The sequence below is a fragment of the Herpailurus yagouaroundi genome, unplaced genomic scaffold, assembly GCF_014898765.1.
Source record: "Herpailurus yagouaroundi ecotype Mexico unplaced genomic scaffold, PumYag 182, whole genome shotgun sequence".
Taxonomy (NCBI): domain Eukaryota; kingdom Metazoa; phylum Chordata; class Mammalia; order Carnivora; family Felidae; genus Herpailurus; species Herpailurus yagouaroundi.
Window position 1 is genome coordinate 17,594,500 of NW_024412413.1, and position 23,591 is coordinate 17,618,090.

General features: G+C 50.2%; 1 protein-coding gene and 1 long non-coding RNA gene across 3 annotated transcripts in view; one reads left to right on the forward strand and one right to left on the reverse strand.

Annotated features, from left to right (window-relative positions):
- CHST11 (carbohydrate sulfotransferase 11) overlaps positions 1-11,732 on the reverse strand; it is a 273,126-nt gene extending 261,394 nt beyond the window's left edge. The window contains exon 1 of one of the 2 annotated variants that reach the window (XM_040491028.1): positions 11,108-11,732. In XM_040491028.1, the coding sequence (XP_040346962.1) occupies positions 11,108-11,210 (103 nt within the window). In that variant the 5' untranslated portion in view covers positions 11,211-11,732. Of the gene's footprint in view, positions 1-11,092 lie in introns of both variants that reach the window. The other variant, XM_040491027.1, reaches the window with a different exon arrangement.
- Positions 4,861-18,252, forward strand: LOC121040501 (uncharacterized). The gene is made up of 2 exons (XR_005795336.1): positions 4,861-6,110; positions 18,188-18,252. It is a non-coding gene; the product is annotated as an uncharacterized LOC121040501 (long non-coding RNA).
- Positions 18,253-23,591: the final 5,339 nt, after the last annotated feature.

Here is a 23,591-nt window from a genome sequence, read left to right on the forward strand (position 1 = left end):
AAAGAAAGAAAGAAAGAAAGAAAGAAAGAAAGAAAGAAAGAAAGAAAGAAAGAAAGAAAGAAAGAAAGAAAGAAGATACAGCAGTCTGGAAGCAGGACCCGCTTAGTAAACCTCACAGTGCAGGGCAGACATAAGGAACGGATAAACACCTGCTCGGGTATCAAACAGGATGAAATACGACAGCATTTTTGTAAACGCGAAGATTAAGATCTCAGAATGAGAAACCGCAGTGCATTTACTCTAACAATCTGTGTGCACAGTGTCTGCATCCATTTTCAAGGCATTTTCCCATCTAGTTTCTCACTTAACCCTCACCCCCACCACGAGGTTGGAGAGGTCATATTACTACCTTCACTTGGCAAAGGAGGGGACCAAATCTCTGAGGCTATGACTTTCGCTCGGTCTTTCAACCCATTATTAAGTGGCTATAATTTGCCGGGCGCTTGCCCAAGTTGCGGGGTGTGGCCAGGTACTACGCCAGACGCTGTTCAAGCCTGGAGAGTCTTGAGGAATTTCTCCAGGAGAAGCATGATTGGCATTTGGGCAAGATGACTCTGATGGGCGGAAAGATTCCAACCTTTGCAGGATGCCTAGCATCCTTAGCCCTGCCAACAAGACTGACGTCATCAGTCCTAGAGACAATCAAGAGCATCCCGACACATTTCCAAACGTGGGGGAGGGGACAACCCCCAACAGAGAGCCCCTACTAGATATCCAGAGCAACAGATCTTAGACAGCCATGGCGCCTCAGTCCTCTCAATGTGACCTTGGATGAGTGATATGCTCTATGCCTCAGTTTGCCCCCTTATAACATGTGATGATAATAACCGTGTGTACCTTGTAAGTTCTGCGAAATAACATATTAAATACCTGGCCCAGGTCGACCTTCAGAAATAGTACTCAATAAATACCTGTATTATTTCCCTGGCTCATCTCCTTTTATCTTTAAAGAAAGCCACTTTCTCAGGGAGGCCTCATCTGGGCATCCCGACTGCAAACTGCAGTCCCCAGGCTGCTTCGGTTTCATATCCTCCTTCCTTGCCTTACTGTCCTTCTGTAGCACTTGTCATCATCAAACATACTCTACGTTTTAAACATGCATTTGGTTATTGTGTCTTCCCCGAGGAGAATGTACCGCGAGGACATGGATTTTTGTCTGTGTCCCTGTCATATCTCCAGCCCCCGAACAAAGCCTAACGCTTAACAAGCATTCAACAAAAACATCTTGAGTGATGTCCAATGGATGCAGTAGGTGGCCAAGGTCCAAAAGCTCGTCTCTACACCGCAAATTCTGTGCTCTTTTCTCTATAGCGAATTCTGTGCTCTTTTCTCTATAGCGAATGACCACGGACGATGACAATAAAGGGAAAGTGCGTCAACCGTTAAGAGATGTAAAGTGTGATATGACAATACTCCCTTGGAGGGGCCTTTGTGTCTTCCCCCTTCTAGGATTCTTTGAAGTTAACAGCTTCAGGCAGAAGCCCGGTCACCAGCCTGTTTCAACTTGAGTTGCCTTTGTGGGTTTTCTTCCCGAGGCGTTTAGGATAACCACTCACAAGACTGAAATGGACTTCAACACCCACATTACCAGGTTTCTTTATCCCTACCCGAACCTGCCGGAGTCAGAAACGAACTTCAGGTGATACTGGAGATCTCAGTGCTACCTGTCCTCCTTACCTACGGTCAGACTCGGACTCCCCACTACCAGACCAAGCACGAGGTTACTAGCACCCTGACCCAAAGTTGGCTGTGGCGGGCCTAGCAGTCACCGGTTATGCTCGCGACAAGTCCAGACCTGGAGTTCCAAAGTCTAGGGGATGCTAGGGCCCTGGGAAGGCAATGTTACGTCTTTCATTCATATTTAGTCTAAAAAAAGAACTTTAATGTTGAAAATAGAAATCAACACAAACACTTCCACGTAACCCATCATAACAACTTAACATGCCTTTTGTGAAACACAGGTGAGGGTGCCTGGGTGGCTCAAGTGATTCAGTGTCTGACCTCTGATTTCGGCTCAGGGGTTGTGGGATAGAGCCCCACGTCGGGCTCTGTGCTGAGTGTGGAGTCTGCTTTAGACTCTCTCTCTCCCTCTCCCTCTGCCCCTCTCCCCCACTCAATCTCTCTCTCTCTCTCCGCCCCTCTCCCCCGCTCAATCTCTCTCTCTCTCTCTCTCTCTCTCTCTCTCTTTCTCTCTCTCTCTCTCTAAAGAAAAAAAGAAACACTGGTGTCATGAGGAGGACGATGGAGAGCCACAAAGTGAAGGGACTCTGTGGCTGTTTCCGTGATCTCATTGCTCCGGCATATTTCATGGCTCGCCATTTACAACGAATCGTAAGTAGGTGTACAGATTATATTATCTACTTTCACCTAAACCGAGCCTCACAAAATGGAATGGAGGCTTAGAAAGATCCCCGCCAAGAAACCACAGCGCACGAATACTCACAATGCACACACACTCCTCCGAGTCTCCATCTGCCACGTTACAAGGTAAAAAGGATGGCAGAATCGGAGTGCAAAGGTGTCGGCCAACAGAATTAACCAGAGGATAATGAACTTGTGGTTTTGCAATCACTACTCGTAGTAAGTTTAGAAATATCCTCATGCTGGATATTTAGATGACGGTGGTAATGCATATAAATTATCTATAAACAAAACATATTGGGAATGACTCCTCAAGGATGCTTCACCAACAGTGTACCAATGTGTGGTCGACTACTGTGGATGTTTGCTCATCATCCATTCCACTACCCCCTTCTTCTAGAAGGCCTTCTTATGCTGCAAAAGCCATACTTGGCCAGGCTTTCTTGAAGCCAGGGTTCTGGCTGTGAATTTGGTTTCCCCAAACAGAAGCACTCACTCAAGACTTAGAAAGCAGACGTGAGGGGCACCTGAATGGCTCAGTTGGAAGAGCATCTGACTCTTGGTTTCAGCTCAGGTCATGATCTCACAGTTCGTGAGTTCAAGCCCTACACTGGGCTCGACGATGACGGTGTAGAGACTGCTTGGGATTCTCTCTCTCTCTCTCTCTCTCTCTCTCTCTCTCTGCTCCTCCCCCACTTGCATTCTCTCTAAATACATACATACATACATATACTTAAAAAAAAAAAAAGACATGAGGCAGAGACCAACTTCCTGCCTTCTGGGCGGTTTTTCGCAGGCTAATGTGGTGATGGGGACAGGAGAGGTTTTACAACAGCCTTACAAGGTCCTCCCTCTGTCCTTCTGGGTGTCAAGAGGCAGCTGCAGTGGGGAATCATTCCAACTCTGGAACCAGGATTTCTGACCCCTGGTTCTCAGTAGCCTCAGTTTGTTCTCAGACTCAGGAGTTCCGGGACAGTCTTGGAGACAGACAGCTGCACTCCTGGGGGGTCGGTTTGGAGCAGCCAATATAGATTTGTTCACAAATAATTACATGTACTATCAACTGGGGCTCCTTCCTGCAGGCTCAGTGGAGAGCCCTATGCCTCCAGCTGCCCCCAGCAATTTCATAAGCACCAGATCCCCTCCATTAAATACCCTCTGCTTAAAATACTTAGACCATTTTTTAGTTCCAGCTCTGAACTCCGAATCCTAGTAGAGCAGGAGAGCAGAGAGATTTAGAGGACAAATGGAAGAGACCACCCGGAAGCTGTCTGGGCCTGGCAAAGCAGCCCAGCTCTTCCGTCTGGGCTCTAGACATTCAGGTAAGGAGGGGACAGGAGGGAACAGGTGTCTTTGAGATGAAATGTTTACTCTTGTTTACTCTTGAAATGTTTACTCTTGAAATGTTTCCGAAGGACCTCTGGGCCAACCTCAGAGACAGAATCCGTGCCCTGATAAATCTAAAGAAGAAGGCGCACACGCGAACAAACAACTACATTTCTAAAGGGCCAGAGAAATTATAAAGGCCACGTGAGCTCAGTGGCCATGAAAGAAACTAAAATCCACACTGTGATAGTCTCCCCAAGAAACGTCTACACCTATTTCTGTTGGAACTTCCAGGGTCGAGCCCCGGGTTAAATAAGTCACTTCGCCACCCTTCCCATTCGGGCTCTTCCCGACCCCTATCAGTTAACGTTAGAGAGATATGAACTGCAAGCCCCAAGCCTCTGAAAATGGGGACGAGCTCCCCCAGGCAGAGCAGAAAAGGCTTATGGGCCTACATGCTGGCCAAGCCTTCACGAAGCCCACAGTCAGGGCTGATCCGGCACTTCTGGGCCCTCACCTGGAGCCTGCGTCTTAGGGGGATGCCCTTTCCCATCACCTTACTAAGGTCACGGGGTGTGCCGTGGTTTGCAAAAAGTACCTTCCCAATTTACAGAGGTGGCCGCCTCCGAGGGCATCAACTCTAAGACAATGGCCACTCTGTGTCCCAGTGAGAAAGAACAAGCCTGGTCACAGAAACATGGCACAGTGCCAAGAAGCCATCGATGACGACACCGTCAAAGTTCATCGCTACGAAATTGCGAAAAAAAAATGAGTCTCTCAGAATGGAGGGAATACGGTAATTGATGGGGTTAGGGAGCAGAGGAGCCCCGCCCCAGGACCCAGGCCTTCCACATCCAAATCACCAAGCCCCCAACCCAGTCCCTCTCTACGCCCTTACTGAGTGTCCGCAGAAATCAGGGTGCGACCGCGCTTTGTGGTCGTGAATGCCATGGATTGCACCCTGAACGTTTTGTTGAAGACTTTCCCAACACCAGTTCCGTTAAAATGTTTCTCAAATCTCTTTTACCACTTTGTGGTCCAGTGGGGGGGGGGGGGGGGGCGGGGGCGGGGTGAGGAGAAACGGGATTAGTGCGGTGACCCCTTTACCAAAGCTCAGGACCAGCTGCCCAAAGATAAAGGTGCAAGTAAGAAGCTTCCTCACCTCCCGCCCAGCCTGCCCCAGGCCCCCCAGCAGACTCTGCTCCGGCCCCTTCCCTCTGCTTTGAACACTCAGTGCTGCCTGTCTGGCAAGTTCCCACCTCAGGGGCAGGCTTCTGCTGCTCTATGCCTGGGACATTCTCCCTGGAATGGACACGTGGATGGCTCCTTCCCTTCCCTGAGGTCTCTGCTCTCCAAGGTCATCCCACCAGTGGCATTCCCTAATTACCTTTATATTCAATTGCAAGCCCCGCCCCCCATCTATCTCTCCCTGCTTTGTTTTTCTCCACACCACCTGACAGGCCTACTTTTTTTTTTTTTTTTTTTTACTTCTGCATTTGCTTCAAGTCTGGCTGTAAGTTCCCTGGGGGCCAAAATCCATACTGAAACCCCCAAGTGCCTAGACCCACCTCCAGGGCCTGGCACCGAGTAGAAGAGAGACAGACCAAGAGACAGAGAAAAAAAAAGCACAACTCAGCTTGTAAATTTTGATCAATCATATTTGATCTCAGATGCGTCAAATAAGTTTCCGGGAATTTTTAACTGATAGATCAGACTATTCAATGACCTCAGAGGAAGATGTGCCTTCCTCTTCACTTGTGATAAAGACAGGGTCTCGAAATTCAAGAGAAAAGAAACGAAAAAGAAAAAAATGAGTACGCAAAACAATGCTGGTTTTTCCAAGAATTTGGACTTACATGCCTGCTGGCGATGACTTTCACAAGGCCTTTTTCACCTACCCTCCCCAGGTTAAGGAGGTGGGTCTTGTGGGTGGATTTTAAGAGGGGGGAAAGGGTGGGGCCTGAACTTGTAAGTGTTTGACTTCCTGTTTTTAAAAACGGCTGTGCTGATAGAGCTGGTCATAAGCAAAATGACTTTCCAACCAGATAAATCTAAACCGCAGCCCCCACTGCTGCAGGATGGATCCCCACGTCCCCTGCCCCACGGACATCTCCAGCCACCCCTCCGCTGACCACCACTTTCATTTCAGAAAGCAATGAAATGAGAGCTCCTGAGCATTGGCTGTAACTGTTGGAGGAAACTGCCTATGTGTATCTGTCTCCTCTTAATGCGGCCATGACAATGCCTCACTGAGGTGCAAACGTTTCAACCACCAAAGGGAGTCCCCATACTGGGCAGGTCTTAGCCTTCAGTTATTTAATGCTGCTTTCAGGATTCATAACAGTCTCCTATTTGAGACCCTCCTGCTGCCTTTGCAAAAGGAAACGCCAGAGAGATAACCTAAGAACCGGCCCTACAAACTGGTGAGTCCAAATTCATTTCATGTAAAAGCAAAAAGATTCGTGTGCAGTTTAAAAAAAAGTAATAAAAATGATACAGGACTGACATCCTGCAAAGTGGGGCGGGGGGTGGGGGCGGGGGGGGGGGATGGCAGAGACATATGCAAATCTATAGATTAAAAAGGTTGAGGTTAAATGTTGTCTTTATTTTTTTTTTTTAATTTTTTTTTTCAACGTTTATTTATTTTTTTGGGGACAGAGAGAGACAGAGCATGAACGGGGGAGGGGCAGAGAGAGAGGGAGACACAGAATCGGAAACAGGCTCCAGGCTCTGAGCCATCCGCCCAGAGCCTGATGCGGGGCTCGAACTCACGGACCGTGAGATCGTGACCTGGCTGAAGTCGGCCGCTTAACCGACTGCGCCACCCAGGCGCCCCTAAATGTTGTCTTTAAACATAATAACTAGTCACCATAATGATGCACTTATCTAAAATACATCAAAACAGGTACAAAAGGCATGATATAATCTCAACTATTTTTAACATATATATTCTATAACACATAGAATAAAGCACCTGTTGCCTCTGGGTGGTGGAATACTAAATGATGGTTTCTCTTCTACACTTCCTAAATTTCCTAAAATGAGCACATATTATGTTTACAATTAGATTAAAATCATAACACAAAAGCACTGCACATTCAATCTAATCAAGTACAAGTACAAAGGGGTAACCCAAGAAGTCTTTAAATAAAGGGTATAATCTTTCAATACCTTCGACCAAGGCAAAGAAATCCCAGGCAACAGTGAAAGTAAACATACAGCAGGAGGAAAAAAAAGAGAGGAAGAGAAAGAGAGAGAAAAGGCTTTCTCCTCCACAGGCTTCTCTTCTTTGAACAGGAGATTTCGAACAAAACCACAAACCTAGGGAGCACACAAAAGGAAGGTTCGGAGGAACTCTCTTCACACGCTGGGCACAAATGCAGCCCCGGGGGCCTCCTCCGCTTTGCCTTGCAGAGCACAGCTCCATCAAAGCCCAGCTGTCCGGGGCAGGTAGGCAAGACAGTTTACTGTACAGGACGCACGTTTACAGGACGCATTTGCTGATGGACGCGAATGTGTGCAGAAACCGCTAGCATGCGGTTCTATCCTCACCCACTTCAGGGGCTGCTCACACCCACAAAAGGCGTTTGTCCTGTGGACGGGTTTCTCTGAGTCAGTGGCTAATGGAGGCCAAGCTCCCCCAGTACCCAGGACACCGAGCAGTGCCCTAACTGCCTCATACCTCGGGGCAGCAAATCTAGGCTGCGGGGAATGCTCCACCTGGGGTACAAAGACGTAAACCAAATCCATGTGTGCGGGGGCTCTCAGAGACCAGGAAGGCAGGGAAGGGTGCCCACCACACGGACCCAGACTCACAGACACAGCATTGTTGGCAAGGCTTGATAACGTTCCTGAAAACCAGAGAAGCGGGTCTTCTGGAGCTGAGCTATTCGTGCTTTTCCCCAGCAATTATTTTATTGGGAACCTACTATGTGTCAGGCACTGCGTAAAACACTGGGATTAGGATGGGGCTAAAACCTGATCCCAGGGTGCCTGGCTGGCTCAGTCGGTAGAGCGTGCGGGACTCTTGATCTTGGGGTTGTAAATTCAAGCCCCACACTGGGTGTAGAGATGACTAAAAAATAAAATCATGGGGCACCGGGGTGGTACAGTCGGTTGAACACCATACCCTTGATGTTGGCTCAGGTCAGGATCCCACCGTCATGGGACCAAGCGCACAGGGCCCCCCCCCCCCCCCCCCAGCAGCCTCTGAGCTAAGCATGGAGCGTGCTTAAGATTCTCTCTCTCTCTCTCTCTCTCTCTCTCTCTCTCTCCCCCTCCCTCCCTCCCTCTGCCCTCTCCCCACTCATGCACAAGCTGTGCACACACTCTCTCTTAAAAAAAAAAAAAAAAGACATTAAAAAAAAACCCAAAAAACCTGACATAAACAAGGACTATAACTCAGATGTCAGAGACCTAAAGAAAGCTGCCTTACTGACAAGGCCCACTTCTCCTGAACCCTCCAACCAAATTAAAGATCAACTACTCAAGTTTATGAATTGCTTGGGAACTAGAAAAGTACAGAAGACAATGGGCCCCAGATTAGAATCCGAGGGAGAGACAGCCAGCCCTCCCATCGCCAGCTGTCTCCTTTCTTTTTTCTCCCCCACCTCTCACACTCCAGGTGTTCTCAAGGTACCGATGAAGCCCGGAATCCATTTCTTTCGGAATACTATTTTTCTATTTCAGATACAGGAATGTGGAACTCCTACCGGAGGGCTCCAAATTTTTAGCAACAATCTGGGCCATGGCGTGGTCCCTTATGCCTCTCCCCGGGTGATCTTTCAAGACTGAAACTGCACAGCCAGGCCAAAGGATCATCCCACCAATGACCCCAAATCCTCAAAGAAGCAGAGATCCGGCTAAGTTTTAAAGAAATTCAAAGTAGTACAAAAGATTTAGCATCAGCTGTCATCAACCGTGAAGTTTAATAAGATGGGGGGGGAGGGGAGAAAGGAACATGTTTAGTATTGATTTCGAAGCATATTTTTATGGCCCATGTCATAATAAACTGATGGCACGGAGTTTTCGTGGAACCATACGTAATTCAACATAAGGAAGACCTCTCAATTGGACCATCTTCAGTTGCACACTCAATAGAAGGTATTGACAGTGGAACTTGCTATGGGCTGGGAAAGCATGTCAGGAGAGAACACTCCTATAGATATGAATAATAAGCAAATGCCATTTCTTAAAAGGAAACGGGGCCAGGAAGGGAAGCGAAGGCTGAGAGCAGAGGACAAGCTTCTTCCTGGTGTCTCTGGCTAGAAAGTTATTTCCGAATTCTCAGACAAGAAAAAGCACCGGCTGCATGAAAACCATGGCGAGTGGGGGTATTATCAGTACCTGGACGACTAACAGGTACGGAGAAGTTCAAGTGCATTCCGCATGGAGACTAATATCCGTCCTGTCCTTGGCATTTCTGCAGACAATTACCCGGCATGTTCTGTCCAGGCAAAATTCTAAGCGGCCTAAACACATATCTGAAGTCTGGACCAAACCCCTGGGCCCTTTGTTTAAACTGGTTGAGCCCCAGTGCACTTGCACGTCACCCCGTCCCCCAGTCTCTGGGGCGGAGTCTGGCCTGGCCTCCAGGATGCTGCTGTCTGTCTGGCCTTGCCCACTGGAACCACCGCACCGGCTGCCCAGAACATAAGCGAGGTCCATTTTTAAATTCCCTTAGAAGTTTCCCAACCACCGGTTTGGGTGAGGAGGCAAACACGGCTGCAGTTTGCTGACATGAAACTAAAAATACCCAACTGCAAACAAAAGCCATCTTTTACAAGGCTGGCTCGGATGTCCTGAGGTTACCAGTGGTAGCGTCAGACCATATCCTTGGCCGCCTGAACAACTGCTCCAGGGCCAGCCGGGCAGAGGGGCCGCTCAGTCCCCGACGCTGTCAAGGAATCTCACACCCGCAGCCCTGCCTGATTGATGGAAAGAACAGCTTTATTCCTCTGCCACCCACCCAAACGCAAGCTAGAAGAATTCGGGGCTGCGTCTGCTGAAAGTGTTAGATACATACACACTGAAAGGAGAACGCGGGAGGCAAAAGAGAAAAAAAACCAACCCCATTTCCCTGGAAGGAAATGTGTTTCCAACTCCCCCCTTGCAATTATAAAAGCAAATTATTGCTGTGGCTGTACTGAGAAAGGCAACTCGGAGGCGTAAAAAAAAAAAAAAAAGAAAAAAGAAAAAGAAAAAGAAAAAAGAAAAGAAAAGAGAAAGAAAGAAAGCAGAAAGGATTTCGGAGCCAATGTGGCCCAGTGGGAGCCGGCCGGGGGTGAGGCGGAGGTGTGGATACCACGGCTCCCCGGGCCGAGCCGCGTCACCCCGAAGCCTCCTCGGAAGGTTTTTGTACCTGTTGGGCTTCGGGGCCGAGCAGTGAACCCCCGGCCGCCGCGCTCGAGGGCGCCCCTCCCTCCCCAGGTCCCAAACTTTCCTTAGCGCCTTTTGGAAGGGGCGAGCCTCGATCCTCCCCCAGTCCAGATTTCAGATGTGTAACTTGCCTAAGCTACGGAGGGCTGGGGGAGGGGCTCACTGCCACACGCCCCGGGGCCCTCCGGGGGACTTCAGATGTTCGGAACCCAGGAGAGGGGCAAGCAACCTGACGGTCAGTCCAGGACCGGGCCAAAGTTTCCTCCAAAACTGCCGCGGCCAAGGCGTGACCCAGGAGCAATGACCAGCGCAGGGTCGGGAGAGCCGTTGGGGTGGGGGCGCGGGGTGAAGGAAGCCCCAGGACACCAGCCGCAAGGTCAATGAGGAGCCAGACCCCGGGGGCAAACAAGGGGCGCCTGGCCCCTTCCCCAACCTAGTGGAGAGGCAGTGCGGGGCACCAAGCCTCTCCCTACACCTCTGCGCGGCGCTGAGCCCCGGACACGTGGGAGCCTGAGCCTCAGGCTCCCCAGCAGGGGCTGGCGACCTCGCCGGGGCGCACACCCTTAGCCCCCAAGCCCCCAACCCAAGGAAAAGGCAGCGCGCCCAGGCGCAGGGCGGCCGCCTCCCGGCGCCTCTTTCATCCACGGATCGCTGCATCCGCGGGGAGTTGCATTCTCTTCAAACCGGCCCCCCACGTCAGCAGCTGCCCACAACCTCTCTACCTTGCTCTGCTACCTCGCAGACAGACAGACAAGAGACACAAAGAAAAAAGGGAGGAAAAAAAAAAAAAAACCGCTCCCCCTTGCTCCCATCCTCCAGCCTGGAGCCGGGAGGAAGAAGAGGAGAGAGAGCACGTCTTCTCTCCTCCTCTCCATCCCGACTCGTCCTGTCCGGGCAGCAAGGAGTCCCGAGGTGGCTGAGGGAGAAGAGGTAAGGTTGGAATAGGCAGAAACCAGGCGCCAGCGAGCGAGCGAGAGCGCGAGAGAGAAGAAAATATCCAACAAAACCACGCTAACGCGCCCCCTACCTGGGTGCAACATACTTTGGAAATAGAAGATGACCAGGATAAAGGATCCCAAGCAAGTGGCCAGCACCATCCGGCAAATTCTGTTCATCCTCATCACTTCCAGCAGCGCCGGCTTCATGGCTTTGTCCTGGCTGCGGGGACCGGGGTGTCCGGGAGGCGCGCCCGGGGCGCAGGAGCCGGGACCCTGCCGCGCGGAGCGGAGCCCGGGAGGCGCAGGGCAAGGGCTGGGCAGGGCTCGGGAGGGGGACGATCGGGAGGGCTTCGCGGCCGCTCTCGGAGCCCCCAGCCCCGGGCAGGGGTACGGAAGGCGCCGGAGTTGCTCTGGAAGTGCCGAGATGCGTGGACCCGCCGGCTGCGCGCTCCTGCTCCTCCCGCTGCTCCTCTTCGCCTCCCCGCCGCCGCCTCCGCTCCCGCCGGCGGCCGCCGCTGCCTCCTCGCGGGCCGGGCGGCTGGGGTGCGAGCGCTGGTGGTGCCGCCGCCGCCGCCGCTGCTGCGCTGGCCGCTGTGGCTGTCGGACGGGCCCCCTCCCTCCGCTCCAAAGGCTACTTCATTGCGCTCCAATGATCTATATATTCCGGGCTGGGTTTTACCAAATGCAACTCGCAGCCCCCGGCGAGGGGAGGGCGCCCGCGGAGAGCCGGGAGGAGGGAGGGGCCGGAGCGCCGGGGCGGAGCGTCGCGCTCCCCCCGCCCCTACCCGGGAATTGGTCGCGTCCAGCTGTTTCCCGGGGAGTGCGGAGAGCGCGCCGCGCTCCCGCAGGGTCCCAAAAGCCCTCAGTCCCCGGCCGGGCTCGGCCGCCGTCTGGAGGTTGTGTCAGCGTTTCCATGACAAAACCCGGAGGAAAAAAAGAAAATGCGAATCAAATCGCCTCGGTGCTGCCACCCACTCCTGCCGGCGTTCGTGGAGGGAAGTGGCAGGGAGCGAGTTGGGCACCGAGAGCGTAAAGGGGGCTGGTGGTCCGCGATTGTTTAAAATCCCTGGACGAGGTGATGGAGAAGTTGCCCCTGAGCCCCCAGGGAGCGAGTGCCCTTTAGCCGAAGCTTCAAACGGGCGGTTTCGTTTTTTTTCTTTCAAACCACTCCCGGGCTCGAGCGACGCTTTGGAAAGGGGTTAGAAACGGCTGACTTGGGCGTCAAGGTTAGGGAAACTGCACTACCCGCGGGGGTCTGGCGACCGCCGAGCTTTCCCGGGGATTTGTGCAGAGTCTCTCCCTCAACTAAGGCAAAAGGGACTGGCTTGCGGATTTTAAAACTCCGGCTTCCCCGAGGGTAGAGCTCCCTCCAGATTCTCCCAAGTGCACACGAGTCCCAGAGGGTGGAAGAGAGAGGTGGCCCCCACGAAGTCACCGTCAGCCGAATTCAAACAACTGATGGAAAAATCCAGCCGGCCTTAGCACTGGCAGGTAAATGGAAAGATGGCGTTGTTTTCCTGCATTGTGGGAAGTAATTTACAGTTTCCAACCCCATGCATTTAAGTTGGTTAACAATCGATCAAGCGGATACAGGCTAATAGTGCAGACGTCAGTGGCTCACCTACCCCGTTCTAACTTTTGAAAATCGGCGACTACGACGGTCCACTTAGCTACTACCCAACATTGAAGACCTTGTTCTTCTGCCCTTCATGGTTTCTGTAAGCAAAGAGATAGGGGCTGTCATATTTTATTTTCCTTGTAAGTTTACATTGGGTTTTTTTAAAGTTAAAGGATTAAATTCCAACAATTGTATTTATGGGGGGGGGGGGAGGGATGTCATCGTAAAGACTACTTTTGTGTCATATTATCAAATTATTACTGCTATTAACTCAATAATGAAATAAGAATATGTCTTCCGATGCCGCTCAGATAATAGGCATTTGATAAATACTTATTGGCTCTGAATGCAAGGGGCATTACCCTCTTCTCAATACATCAGAGACACAACTTGTAAATAGACACATGCAGCGAAACCTGCGTGGACAACCTCCAGAGTTTTCCTCTAGAGCCGCGTGATAGGAAGAGTAACAAAGTCAGCAGCCTTGCCTCTGATTACAGAAGATAATCAATGACAGCACGATATTTATGTAACTGGTCTGTACTGTATTAATTTGTAGTCACTTGTGAATGAGCTGCTTGCTAAAGGCTGTGGAGCTGAACAAGCTCCGGAGCAAAGCCACTCTTCAGTGATTCTCCCCACAGGAGCCTGGGAATGGGAGTTGAACACATGGCCACCCACCCCAACCAAGGCAGGGATTCTTTGCAGGGAGCATGGCTAGATAAGCACTTGCCGCACTTCGCCTAGAATGCCAGGCTCTCATTTCACTGCCGGTTTTACAGAGCAGGGAGGGGTCACCCACCTGGCCTCTGGCCTTCCAGGGCAGAGCCCACACTGTACTTGGACAAAAGTCCGGACGTGCATAAGGCAGTCTGGGAAGTCACAGAGCCAAGGGAGAGATCAGAGGTGCATCTCTGGTGGGTCACGGAGGGCTGAGTTGGCCCACATGGTGGAGAAGGTGGAGAGCCGTGCCCAACGTCCATTTTTGCATTCCCACAATCAGTCAAGAAGTGGCCCAAGCATACAGTGAGGGGTAAGGCTATGTAGGTAAACTACCACCTCTTCCAAGAAGCCTTCCCTGATTTCTTGCCTGAACTAGCGTCTTTCCTCTTTGGTGCTCTGAGCACTAGGTCCAAACCACTCTTGGGCCACTGTACCCACTAGGCTGGGTTTTCCTCACCTCTGTCTCTGTCTAGTCCTCAGCTTAATGACTGGCACTGGGTAGGTACAGATAAGTCAGAGATGGACAAGTAATGCCTTCTTGGGCTACAAAGTTAGGGTAGATCACCTCTGAAGTCCACAGGGAAGGTCAATGCTAATGGCCTGTGACTACGCACATTAGGGGGGAGGGAAAAGGTTCTATTTGTCTCCCTCATCACACTGTAAACTACGTGGAGCGGAGTCATTGTTTTCTGTAGGTTACTAGTCTCACAAAACTTTGTCACCTCTTTCACTCATGCTACATGCTGCATACTGAGCAGATAAAGCACGGTCTTGACTGATAAGACTGAGGAGAAGGGAGAAGATGTGCTATTTTGAACTTTGAAGCAAGGATGCGGAAGAACTGCCTGTCAAACCGGGGTTTTTGTTTTCCCAACGTAGAAGTCAGGACAGGCCAGGTTAGGCTGCAGTGAAAACCGAGTCCCAATTTCGGAAGCTTAAGGCTCCCGCCTCACTCCAGCTCACTCCACCACGCCTGCTGTGGGCCAGCAGCCGTCCGTGTGGCATTTTTCGAGGACGGGGCTGAAGCAGCCCCCACTGGAACCATGCTGGTTGCAATGCCTGAGGAGAGGACGTCTCTGGGAGGTCTCGCCGGGGCAACTCAGCAAAGCACGCAGAAGCACGCGTCACTTCTGCTCATCGTCTATCGGCCAGAACTGCTCACAGACTGGTCCACATCAGAGGAGGTCAGAGCCTAAAGCATCTCGGGAACAGTCTTTCTGGCTGCAACCCCCAGTTGCTCTTCAGATCTCCTTTTCCCTTATGTTTCTGCTTCCCTTTTACCCCGAGCGCTCTTGCACACCAGCACTGTACTCATCCTGGGACCTGGCTAAACCCTGGTGCAACGTTAGGCTTGAGACTTACTCTCCGGACGAAAACAACAGGCAAACAAAACCGGGGCCTGTCCGTTTCAAAGGCTGGTGTGGTCCTGAAAAACGTGTTGAGGAGACAAGTTCTATTTGGACGGATGCTCTTGGAAAACTCACAGGCGAGGGAAAAATAGACGAGAAATCACGATTCCAGCTTGCGTGTGCCATCAGCAGTGAACCGCCAGGTATTTACCAAGCCCTCCAATACCTGCAGGCAGGGCTCTGCCTCGCTCCTGTGGACTACGCCTTCAATGGACTGTCTTAAGACCTTGCACAACTGGCGGCGTGACCCTTTCTGCACTTGGTCGGAGAGGGGAGTGGGCCCAGGGCAAGGGCAGACAGAGAGCTCTTTAGTATCCTGGGGAAAGGGGGGGCTTGTCTTCTGCCAACATCAGCCAGGGGCCCCAGACTGGCTCCTCCGAGGACTGGCCTTGCCCGTTTGCATCTCTCTGGCACCACGGGCACAAAGTGCGCTCAGTTAACCAGAGCACAGTAAATATTTGTGGAGCGGAATCAAAACCACTTGCCCACAGCATGTGGCGATCTTAGGTGCAGATTTTCTACAGGTAGGTAAACCGCAAGTACACAAGTGGGTTACTCATGACATGCCTCTGAGCGCAGACTCTTCTTCGCAGGCTTTTTAGACCAAGGTGGGGACAGGAAGAGAGGGGAAGGGAGAAGGGGAAGAGACAGAGAAGGAGAAAAGGAGAGAGCAAGGAAGAAGAGGAGGGAGACAGGGGTGGGGGAAAGAAATACGCACCATTATTCTGCTCACTCTCTGATGCTACCTTTGCCCTCTGCCCAGTTTAGGGCCCCAGAGGCTCGTCTCCTGCCCTTCCGGGGGGAAAGAGGGCCGATGGACCCTAGGACACTCCCCATTCCCGGTGCCCCCTGCATGGCCTCACCCACCCTCCCCACCCACGCGTGGCACAGAAACCAGTTCCTGAGCTGCTCCTCTTTCCAGGGGGCCCTGCCCGACTCGCAAACTCCCATCCAGATGACCTGGAAGGAAGCTCTCCAGCTCCAGTGTGATGGCTTTGCTCCCTCTGCCCGCCCCCATGCCCGACTCAGGGGTGGTAGCAGTGGAAGCCCCCCTTCGCAGGGCTCCCTCGGGCTGGGCCATGTTCCAGGCACTCGATACGTCTCCCCTCACCCCCTGCCTCCAGATGGGGGCCATTACTACCCGCCCCCCCAGCCTGAGGGATTTGATAAAGGCTTTTCTTGCAGAAAAATGTAACAGTAGGAGAGAGAGAATGCCAGGGAGAAAAGGGAGAGCTTTGGGGGAGATTCCTGAAGGGAGGTGAGAGTGCCCTCCCATCCTATGCCCTGGGAGGCAGAGGGAATCTGTACCAGGGGAAGCAGGAACCTGGCATGGTGGCCCCTGTGTCACCAGGGATTCCAGGGCCCCACGCATGGCATGAAAGCCACAGAGCCGCTGACCTGAGGGAGCTCGGAGGACAAGAGCAGCAGATGACAGGTGACCAGTGTGACCAACGCAGGACCAGAAGGGACTCCGATGCTTTTGTGCCGGGGCCAGATGAAGACACTGAAAACTTTACGATTTCTCACTCCCACATGTAATTCAAAATAGAAATCATACAAGGCAGAAAATGCATTTGAAGAGGGCCAAGAAAGATCAATTTTTTTTTTTCTGATGTTTTTTCTCGCGGCTTTAACACACAAATAAAACCTATTCATTCTTAGGTGTATGGTTTGCCGAGTTTAGGTAACTACAAACGGTATATAACCTCCATCACTGCGATCAGGATGCAGAACATTTCCGGGGTCCGGGCAGTTCCCCCTCGTCCCGCGGCCGTCCGTCTCCTGCTCAGATGCTCACTCCAGGCAACCACTGATCATCTTTCTTCCACCACGGTTTTGCCTTTTCTAGAATTCTATGGCTCTATGTAGCCTGCCATGGCTGGCTTCTTCCACTTAACAAAATTATTTTGAATAGTCACTTTAATATGCAGTTCCTTTTTCATTGCTGAGTAGTATTCCATAGTGTTGATTCATACCACAATCATCTGTCCAGAGGTTGACAGACATTTGCATTATTTCCAGTTTTGAGCTAACATGAATAGCACTGCAAAGAACATTTGCATGCAAGTGTTTATGCGAACAAATGTTTTCATTAGTCCTGGGCACATACCTAGGACGCTTTTTCTAAGTAGGCTTCATGCCCAGCGTGGAGCCCAGCATGGGGCTTGAACTCACAACACTGACTGAAGACCTGAATTGAGATCAAGAGTCAGACACTCAATAGCCCGAGCCACCCAGGTGCCCCGTACTAGGACCCTTTATAGGACATGGCCTGCCTCTCCTCCAAAGTGACTGCTGTGCCCCCAGATCCCTCAAATCCTCTTCAATACATAGTGCTGTCAGTCTTTTTAACCTTAACCACCCGGACTATGTAACGATCTCTCATGTTAGTCTTAACTGCCTGTCCGTGATGACTAGTGATGCCGAACATCTTTCCATGTGTTTCTTTCTTTCTTTTTTTTTTTTTTTTAGAGAGAGTGGGGGAGGAGGGCAGAGAGAGAGAGAGAGAGAGAGAGAGAGAGAGAGAATCCCAAGCAGGCTCCACGCTCAGCACGGAGCCCAATGTGGGGCTTGATCCCACAACCCTGGGATCATGACCTGAGCGGAAATCAAGAGTCAGACACTCAACCGACTGAAACACCCAGGCGCCCCTTCCATACGTTTCTTAATCATTCATAAATCTTCTGTTCTGCAATATCTGTTCAAATCTCTTGCCCATTTTTAACGGTTATTTCTTTTCTTATTATCAGTTGTGATATTAAATTCTTCCTATATTCTGGATATGAGCCCATTTTCAGACACATGTTTTGCATAAATCTGTTTTCAGTCTGCTTTCCTTTTTGTTTTCTTTCCGATTTTTTTTTTTTTTTTTAAGTGGGCTCCACACTGGGGCTGGAGCTTGACCACCCAACCCTGAGATCAAGACCTGAGCTGAGACCAAGGGTCAGACCCTGAACCAGCTGAGCCGCACCCCTCCTTTTTGGTTTCTTAACTGTGCTTTTGAAAAGCAAGCATTTTCAAAACTGAAGTCCATTTCATCAAGTGTTTCTTTGATGGCTTCTGTTATTGTGTTCTGTGAGAGAAATCTTGGCCGAACTGAACGCCATCAAGATTTTCTCCTGTGTTTAACGGGAGAAGCAACATAGTCTCAGCACTTACGTTGGGGTCTGTGACCTATGCTGGGAGAATTTTGGCGTCTGGTGTGAGGAAAGCATGGAGGCTCATTTTTTGCTCATACAGATATCCGGTTGTTCCCACTATCACTTTATATTATTATCATTTTATCCCATGTTGTGCAATTAAAGTATGCCACATCAGGGTGTCATCCCCATGTGATTGGTTTAGTCCTCAAGACGTTAATAATAGATAAGTTTCCAAGGATGTTCGAGAAATGAGGCCAGAAAAGCATAACTGATTTCATCTTTTTCTCCTAGAAAATCCTCTGGGACGCTGTGTTTTGTTGCCCCATCGTCTGTATCGTTGCATGAGGTAACAGAGGCAAAAGAAAACATCCATCTCCTTGGTCCACCGACAGACACGAGGTTGTACCAGCACAAAACCTCAACGGACGGGCCCTTTTCATGTCATTTACTAAGGACCTGAGCGGATAATCAAAGAAATGCGAACCATAACTGCCCTCATCACAGTTCACAGGAACCCTTTTTTTTTTTTTTTTTTAGGTTTACTTATTTGAGAGCGAGAGAGCACAAGTAGGGTAGGGGCAGAGAGAGAAGGGAGTGAGAGAATCCCAAGCGGTCTCCGTGCTGCCAGCGAGGAGCCCAAGAACTACTTATTCAATGTGTCTCAACCCTGTGGTCTTTGAGCTCTGTGAGGGGAGGGCTGGGGCCATGGCTGCATCATGTCTCACGTGACGGCATTAACATAGGGCAGTCTAGAAAAACCTATTAAGTGAAAGATACAACTTTTAACGGGGTGCCTGGGTGGCTCAGTCAGTTAAGTGTCTGACTTCAGCTCGGGTGGTGATTTCACTGTTCACGAGTTCAAGCCCCAAATCCAGCTCTCTGCTGTCAGCACAAAGCCCGCTTCGGATCCTCTGTCCCCCTCTCTCTCTCGCCCTCCCCTGCTGGTTCTGTCTTTCAAAGTAAATAAATAAAGTTTTAAAAAATGTATTTTGCCTGCATCCTGGTGGAAATCATAAAATATCGGCAAGACTCGTTGCCGGGAATGGTGTGGGGAAAAGAAAACCTTTATATACTGATGGTGGAAGCGAATATATATCAATATGACTTCCGCAACATTTCTAGAAAGTGACCCAACAATAACTTGTCTAAAATCACTAAGTTACCGACTGAGAGAATTTGGACGTTCACGTACAGAGTTGTGCCCACATCACCTGTCTAGCAATTATGGTTTGGTTAAAAAAAAATTATAAAACTTCCATACAATGGAATACTGTTACAACACAGTATGTATATATATGCTCTTGTTTTTTTGTATAAATACATAAACAAACATAATTATATTTATATATAAATATATGCATTTTATACAAGTTTTAATAGTATTTCTGGGTCTGAGATTTTTTTAATTGATTTACTGCATTGTCTAATTATTTTTTAAAGAGTACATATTATTTTTATTTTTTTATTTTATTGTTGTAAATTTTTTTAATGTTTATTTATTTTTGAGAGAGAGGGAGAGAGAGAGAGAGAGAGAGAGAGAGAGAGAGAGAGTGGGGGGGAAGGGGAGAGAGAGAGGGAGACACAGAATCCTAAGCAGGCTCCAGGCTCCGAGCTGTCAGCACAGAGCCCGATGCAGGGCTTGAACCCACGAACCATGAGATCATGACCTGAGCCGAAGTCGGATGCTTAACCGACTAAGCCACCCAGGTGCCCCAAGACTACATATTATTTTTAAAAAGTATGAACAGAGACCCCTGGGTGGCTCAGTCGGTTGAGCATCTGACTCTATTTAGGTTCAGGCCATGATCCCAGGGTTGTGGGATAGAGCCCCGGGTCAGACTCCTCACTGACCATGGAGTCTGCTTAAGATTCTCTTGCTCTCTATCTCTCTTTCTCCCTCTGCCCCTCTCCCCTGTGCTCTCTCTCTAAAATAAAAATAAAGTTTTTTTTTTTAAAAAAAGAAAAACATAGCTATTTTCATTCAGAGGGGGAAAACGTCCTAATAAAAAGAGAATAAATATATTTCTTAAATTGTCAAAACCCAATTCGAGCCCCTACTTGCTGTATGAAGCTTTCCCGAAATCTTCAGCCCACAGCGGTAGCTTCCTGCTTGGAAGACGCAAACCCCTTTCTCTGTAATTCGGTACTTCGACCCCATCCTATAGCTGCAGAGTCGTGGTGAGCGGTGCCCTAGCTCTTCGGCCACACCTTGTGAGCTCGTGAAGGTTGATTTGGGGGACCAGTTGCCATTGACCTCGTGCAATGCTGGGCACACAGCAGACGACCCGCAAGTGCTTGCCAATTAATTTCCTGGTGCATTAGAACGGGCTTCCACGGTGTATTTACTGCAGGCCAGACTCCGCTAAGCGTACTCCATGCAGCACCCCTAATCCTCATACCAGTCACACAAGGCCAGCATGAGTAGCCCATCAGATAGATGACAAAACCGAGCCTTTGGAAGGATGGGGCACCTGGGTGGCTCCGTGGATTAAGCGTCACTTTTGTTTGTTTTTTTTTTTTTTTTTTTTTTTTGCCCTAGGGTGGAGTGAAAAGCTATGCCTCTCAAGAGTTGTTGATGATCGTCCCTCTGGAGATGAAAGGGCTCGTTATAAGCCTGTTGACCCAAAAGTATTGTGAGGTGGCGGGGCATGGAAAAGAGGAATTATCTAAGTATTCGGTGTTAGACGTGTTTCCCCCAGGAACACTCCCTCGTGTCATGTGGCCAGCCTGAAAAAAACGACTGCTAAATTTTTAACCCTGAAGTGCAAAACTCCTGTCTGTCAAAGGAAAATGAACAAAGTTCAACAGGAAATTAAAAGGTGGTGAAAGTGTTCTTTGGAAACAAAAAAAGAAACAAGAAAGAGTGAGATCTCGTTGCTACAGGGAAAGAGCTCATGCGAACGACAACTAAGACGATGCCACCGAGACCCCAGTAGACAACGTGAACAAAAAACACGGGTGGGATTTTTCCACGCATACAGAGAGGAAATATCAATGGATAATAGACTATCGGAAAATGTTCCGCCTCAACAGTTATGAAGAGAAGCAAACCAAAACAAGAGGTCACCATTTTAGTCCACCAAATGAGCAAGGACGTGTGATAAATGACACATCTCCCTTGATCCTGGGAAGGGTGGCGAGAGAAGGGGGTACACTCACATCTCTGGTGGAAGCAACGGGAATGACCCCTTTGGAAGTACACGTGCCCAGCAACGGGGCTGAGGCACCAAGCGTGGTCACTGGGAGAGTGCGCTCCAGCGTCAGGCAGACCGAGACCTGCCGTCGACAAGTCACGTAACTTCTTCGAGCCTTAGTTTCCTCATCCGTAAAATGGGGACGGTGATACGTATTTTTTGGAATTGTGGTGAGGCCTACGCAGATCTAAGTCTGACCAATCACGGGCACCCACTGCCGCATGTCGAACCAAGAGCTTCTGATGCAGAAAAGCAGGGGCAGCAGATCTGTTCCAGGGAGAGCACGCAAAATCCTGTGGCGGTGGCAGTGGGGGGCCCCTCTGGACCGACTGTGTACTGGGATTTGGGCCATGTTCCGCCTTTCTTCCTGTGATTTTTTTTTAGCTATTTCCCAGCCCTCTTAGCATCTCTCTGAGTTACCCATCAATCTTTCAATAAAGTCCTTCTCCACCCAAGTCATGGTTGGTTTCCGTTGTCTGCCACGAAGAACTCTGAATACACCGATTACGAAGTATGGATGGAGACGGCTGTGCCACCAACATCATGGGGGAGCCGGCCTGTGCCCCCTTCCTGCCAGGCAGTCAGGCAAAATGGTGCCCAAAGCCAGTCACCCTGGGTTTTCTAGATACACCGTGAGCGGCACGGCCAAATCTGATGGGAGCTGAGGTAGGAGGTGGATGCGGAGTCACGTGCGTGCACAAATCCCAGCTCGCCTCTAACCACCGTGTAACTGCTGTGGACGGATCGTGTCCTCCCAATTTCTCATGCAGAAGCATAATGCCCAATGTGCCTGTGTTTGGAGACAAGGCCTTTCAAAGGTGATTAAAGGGGGCGCCCGGATGGCTCAGTCCGTTTGATGATGGCTTGCTTGGTCAATCGGTGAGCCTTGAAGGCTCACTCTTGATTTTGGCTCAGGGCATGATGCCAGGGTCATGGGATCGAGTCCCAAGTTGGGCTCTGCACTGGGCACGGAGCCTGCTTAAGATTCTCGTTCCCACCGCCTCTGCCCCTCCCCTGCTCCTGCCCACACACACTCTCTCTCTCTGTGTCTCAAAAACAAAAGGAGGGGGGCAGTTATCAAGGTTAAATGAAAGAATAAGGGGGCACTCGGCTGGCTCAGTCAGAGGAGCATGAAACTCTTGATCTTGGGGTTGTGAGTTCGAGCCCCACACTGGGTGGAGAGATTACTAAAAATAAATAAATAAGTACAAACTTAAAAAAAAAAAAATCGTAAAGGTGTAGCCTGACCCCAGGGCTCAGCCTCTCTGCATACAAGCCAAGGAGAGAGACCTCCTAGAAATCAACCTTGCCGGAACCTCAGTCTTGGACTTCTGGTCTCCAGAACTGTGGGAAACTCAATGTCTATTATATTATTTAAGCCACTGAGTCTGTTTGTTACAGCAGCCCAGGCGGACTAATAATACAGTGGCTGTGGGTGAGTCCCTTCCGAGAGGGTGCTTGTCACATTTCTAGACACCCCGCATCTTTGAGCACTCCACATTGCAGATCCCTCCCACTCCGGGTAGGAGCCGGAACGGAACGTACGCTCCACTCCCAGCATGCCTTGCAGCTAAAATACAGCAAGTGACCTTGCTCAACCCATCAGACACAGGCGCTGTGTGGCAAGGGCAGAGCCACAGGGGTCCGGCTCCTTTAGAGGAGCTGCGAGTTCACAGGATTCGGTCCCACATTCATCCACGTGAACCTTGGAGCCTGAGCCAAGTGACAGGGTATTCATCTTCCGCGGCACCCAAAACCCGTGACCACACACTTGGTGGCCTAAAACAACAGCGATTTCTTCTCTCACGGTTTTGGAGTCCAATAGCTCAACATCAGGGTGTCAGCAGGGCCACCTGCTTCTGAACATACCAGAACAGTTGCCTTCAACTGAGAACTCTGATTGACACATACTTGACTTTCCAGCCTCCGTTTTCCAACTGGAAAACGCAAAGAATAATGCATATTTCTATGTGAGAGAAGCCAATCCGAAAAGGCTACACGCTGTATGATTCCAACTACATGACATTCTGGAAAAGGCAAACCGATGGAGGCAGTAAAATGATCAATGGTTGCCAAGGCTTAGCACGGAAGAAGGGATGAACAGGCAGAGCCCAGAGGATTTTTAGGGCAGTGACAATGCTCTGTGTGGTACGACAATGATGGGTATATATGTCATTATACATTTGTCCAAACCCATAGGATGTATACCACCATGAGTGACCCTGAATGTAAACTATGGATTTGGGTGATCATGATGTGGCACTTGTAGCTTCATCAACCGTAGTAAATGTCCCACTTGGCTGGGGAATGAGGGTCATGGGGAGGCTGTGAGGCGTGTGAGGGCAGGGGCATATGGGAGATCCCTGTATCCCCCCCTCAATTTTGCCGCGAACTTTAAACTGCTCTAAAAAAATTAGGTCTAGGGGCGCCTGGGTGGCTCGGTCGGTTAAGCGTCCGACTTCGGCTCAGGTCGTGATCTCATGGTCCGTGAGTTCGAGCCA